This window comes from Buceros rhinoceros, unplaced genomic scaffold (assembly GCF_000710305.1).
Source record: "Buceros rhinoceros silvestris isolate BGI_N320 unplaced genomic scaffold, ASM71030v1 scaffold25860, whole genome shotgun sequence".
Classification (NCBI taxonomy): domain Eukaryota; kingdom Metazoa; phylum Chordata; class Aves; order Bucerotiformes; family Bucerotidae; genus Buceros; species Buceros rhinoceros.
The window spans coordinates 1-3,628 of NW_010390523.1; the positions used below are offsets into that span (position 1 = coordinate 1).

General features: G+C 53.7%; 1 protein-coding gene across 1 annotated transcript; it reads left to right on the forward strand.

The window, feature by feature from the left end:
* Positions 1-244: 244 nt before the first annotated feature.
* On the forward strand, positions 245-1,676 carry GINS1 (GINS complex subunit 1 (Psf1 homolog); the record flags this gene model as incomplete). Its single annotated transcript, XM_010138217.1, has 4 exons — positions 245-335; positions 503-619; positions 1,292-1,366; positions 1,608-1,676. Coding segments are annotated over 4 exons (352 nt in total), but the record flags the coding sequence as incomplete, so codon positions are not given.
* Positions 1,677-3,628: the final 1,952 nt, after the last annotated feature.

The following is a 3,628-nucleotide window of genomic DNA, read 5'->3' on the forward strand; positions in this document are numbered from 1 at the left end:
GGTCGGTGCAGGCACTCGGTGCCAAACGCCGGCACAGAGAGAACGCCCCGTTTCCTCCCGTTCCGCGGAAGTTTTAATTACTGGATAGGACAGAAGTCACCTCCTTAAAGGGGAGGGCGGGTGGAACGACCCAAGGTTTGGCTTTCTGCGTTCAGGGCAGACTGGGCCATCAGTGTTGCTTGCGGATGTCGCCAGCGCTCGCCTCAGCAAAGCTGCTGTTGTTGCCCCTCGTTTCTTCCCCCAGGTACGACCGGTTGCTGCGAATCCGGGCACTGAGGTGGGAGTACGGCAGCGTCCTGCCCAGCACCATCCAGTTCCACATGTCAGCTGAGGAAGTGAGTCGGCCTCATCCCCTCTTTCCCCTTACTCCTCCTGATTGATTCAGCAGAGTCAAAATAGGGTGGGCTTCTCTTCCCTCGCTATGAACACGACACTCCTCAGGGACCTGCCTTTCGGCGGGAGCTGCCGGCTCTGTCTGAGGGGTTGCTGTCCATGTCCGCAGGTGGACTGGTTCAACCGGTACAAAAAGTCTTTGGCTACCTACATGAGGTCAGTGGGCGGAGAGGAGGGGCTGGACCTCACGCAGGACATAAAACCTCCTAAAAGCCTGTACATTGAAGTAAGTGCAAGATGGGTGGTTCCTGTCTGCGAACATCCTGTCCAAGCAATTTAGAGAATTTCATCCCCATCTCAAGTCAGAAGGTCACTGAGCAAAGCCTTCAGGAGGACCACAGTTTCCACACGCTTGTACATCTTACTGTTTACGTTCTTGTGCTGAGGGCTTGAAGTATGTTGAAATTCTAGTCCACGGGAATTGGTGCAGGGAGGTGAGTGGCCTGAATCCCAGGGAGGTGTTTTTGCAGCATTTTACAGAAACTGCACCAACTCTCAGATCACCTGGAAACCTTGGTCTCATGTTAAGGATTGTTAACTAGTTTTATTTGATGTCATTTTAAATGGGCTCTGACAGATGAGACTATAAATTGTTCTAGGTAATTGATACAACAGAGCAAGAAGAACTGCTGTGCCTCTCTGCCTCAGTGGAGGGCTGGGCTGGGCTGTTCACGGGGGCTGCTTGCTCCAGGCAGGGGTAGGAAGAGAGCATCAGGTAGAGCCCACAGACCGTGGGATCAGGCCAGTTCTGCTTTTCCAGGTCTGCGCTATGTTGAGGCTCCAGCAGGCGGGTAGGAGCATGTCCATGCAGCTCTGGGGCATGCGTTGGACATTGCTGCTGACTTAGAGTGTTCTGGGGGAGATCTGACAGTCCGAGAGCTGTGTTTCCGCTTTGTAGGTGCGGTGTTTAACAGACTATGGAGAATTTGAGATTGATGATGGGACCACCGTCCTGTTGAAGAAGAATAGCCAGGTACCTGTGACAAGAGACTCTGCCTTCCCTTTCACTCTCATGAGACCCCCCTGCTTATCCCAGCTTTGCAGCATGACACAGCTGCTGCACACACAGCTCCTTGCCAATGCTGTGAGTTCGTCTGCCCGATCTGGTGCCACACTGCGGCGGGTGTGCTGCACAACGCAGGCAGAGCTGCTTGTGTGCAGCAACACATCCAGCCTGCCTGGGTTTCAAGGAAAGCTCGTCTGTTTCTATGCAGCACTTTCTACCCCGCTGGAAATGTGAGCAGTTAATCAGACAAGGAGTCCTCGAGCACATTCTGACATGAGCGTGCAGAACAGGAGGGACCAGCCTGGAACTGGACTGAGCTCTGGTGCATGCAGGGCTTCAGACACCTCACCATTTCCTCGGTGGACACCCTGTCCTTCCTTTAACAGCCTCTCATACCTGACCTAAGATCAGCCCTCAGTTTACATGCGCACTGGCCAGTTTTCCATGACTGAAGGGTGCACACTGGTAACGTAGTGATCCTGGAACCCAGCACAGGAGGGAGGTGTTACCCAAGCCCCACAGCTACACGGTTTTGTGAATGCATTTTTGTTTGGAGCCGTTCTTTGTTCACACTGTGCATGTGGGAGTAAGACACCAACTGGCTGGGTTACGGCAGCCAGGAGAGCTCTGTGGTTGACAAATAAAGAACTGCTTCAGCCTTCAGTTTAGTGTCTTCCAAGAATTAATGTGTTTGTTAAACGCTCTGCCCTGGCTCTGGCCCAATCCATCCTGACCCTGTCGGGTGATGCTTGACTGGTTATTTAGGTGTTTTGCTCAAGTGTCAGACGAGGCTGCACAAGCTTCTTTCTAGGATTAGACATGAAGCCCTGTCTCCCATCAGAGCCCTACAAATGTTGTGTCTTGAGGTGCTGAGTGAATGAGGTAAGGCACCCACAAAACAGCAGGAGCTACCCAAAGTGCAGATTTATTCCATCCAGAAATTACCCAGCACTCCAAAGGACCCAAGTAAATGACAAGTCTGGATGGCGGGCAGGGATGTAATAGTACACAACTAATTCAGAAGTTGGGCAAATAGTCTGTTTTAGAAAGATGACCCAAAACGTGCACACACTCACAAAAGGGGAAACCTCCCGCGCAAGGGTACCCAGAAAAGGCCTCACTCAAGAATACAGACAGACAGGTATCTCGGGCTTACTCAGTCCTGGCTAGTTTCCTTGGGTGGTGTCCTGATCCAAGGGGAGAGTCCCCAGCTGCTGACCCACCACTCCGAGGAGGCCTGCCTCCAGCCAGCTCTCCCGCGGGGCACCATTTATACCCTAGCCAAGGCTGAACTGTCATCACTCCTGCGGGGGGGCGCGCGCTTCGGCCCCCACCACTCCGAGGAGGCCTGCCTCCAGCCAGCTCTCCCGCGGGGCACCATTTATACCCTAGCCAAGGCTGAACTGTCATCACTCCTGCTGTGTGGGTGCGAGTGCACGGCAAAGGCAAGGAAAGGGCCTGAAACAAAGCAATCGAGTTTTAATGGCCATGAAGCCCCGATCGGGTCTTTGTCAGGGCAGGTACATCTGCCCCATGGGTCTGGCCAAGGTTTCTTCCAGCATACTTGAGCTGTGCCTCTCTCCTTCTATGCAGTCTCCTTCCCCAGAGCACTGGGGAAGTTCAAGTCTACTCAGGAAAATCCTGACAGGACCAGGGAGGACAAGTCTGATTTCCCAGGACCTGCCACAGCGCAGGGCTGCCTCAGTGGGTGCCCCGTCAGCTACTAGGAGATGCTGGTGATTTTTCCAATGAGCTGCTTCAGAGCTGAGGCTTGCTCCTCCAACAGCTGTTTCTTCTCCTCAGTGCTCTTCTGCTTCAGCTCAGCCGCCTTCAGGGTGATTGCAAACGCCCTGTTCTCCTCACGGAGGTCCTCAATCAGCAGTTTGTTCCTGCAGAGCTGGGCCTACAGCAGGGACAGGAGGCTTAAGGTTCAGCATTCCCACGAAAAGGTCCCAGCCGGGCAGGGACAAGCAGCACTAAATAAATCCTCTGGCACTCGCCTGGGCATCTTTGAGCTGAGCCACTCTCTCTGCCAGCACAGCTTCACCGCTCCTCAGCTCTTGCTGGAGTCTCCCAAGTTGGCTTCTCAGCAAGCTGTTCTCCTCCAGCAGCCAGCACAGCTCTCCCCTGCAGGGAGAGACAGCAGAATGAGAAAATCATGGAAAAGCCCAGGTTTGCTCTTGGCATTCTACACTGGCTCCCTGCTCTATTCCCACTGGATTTGCAAGG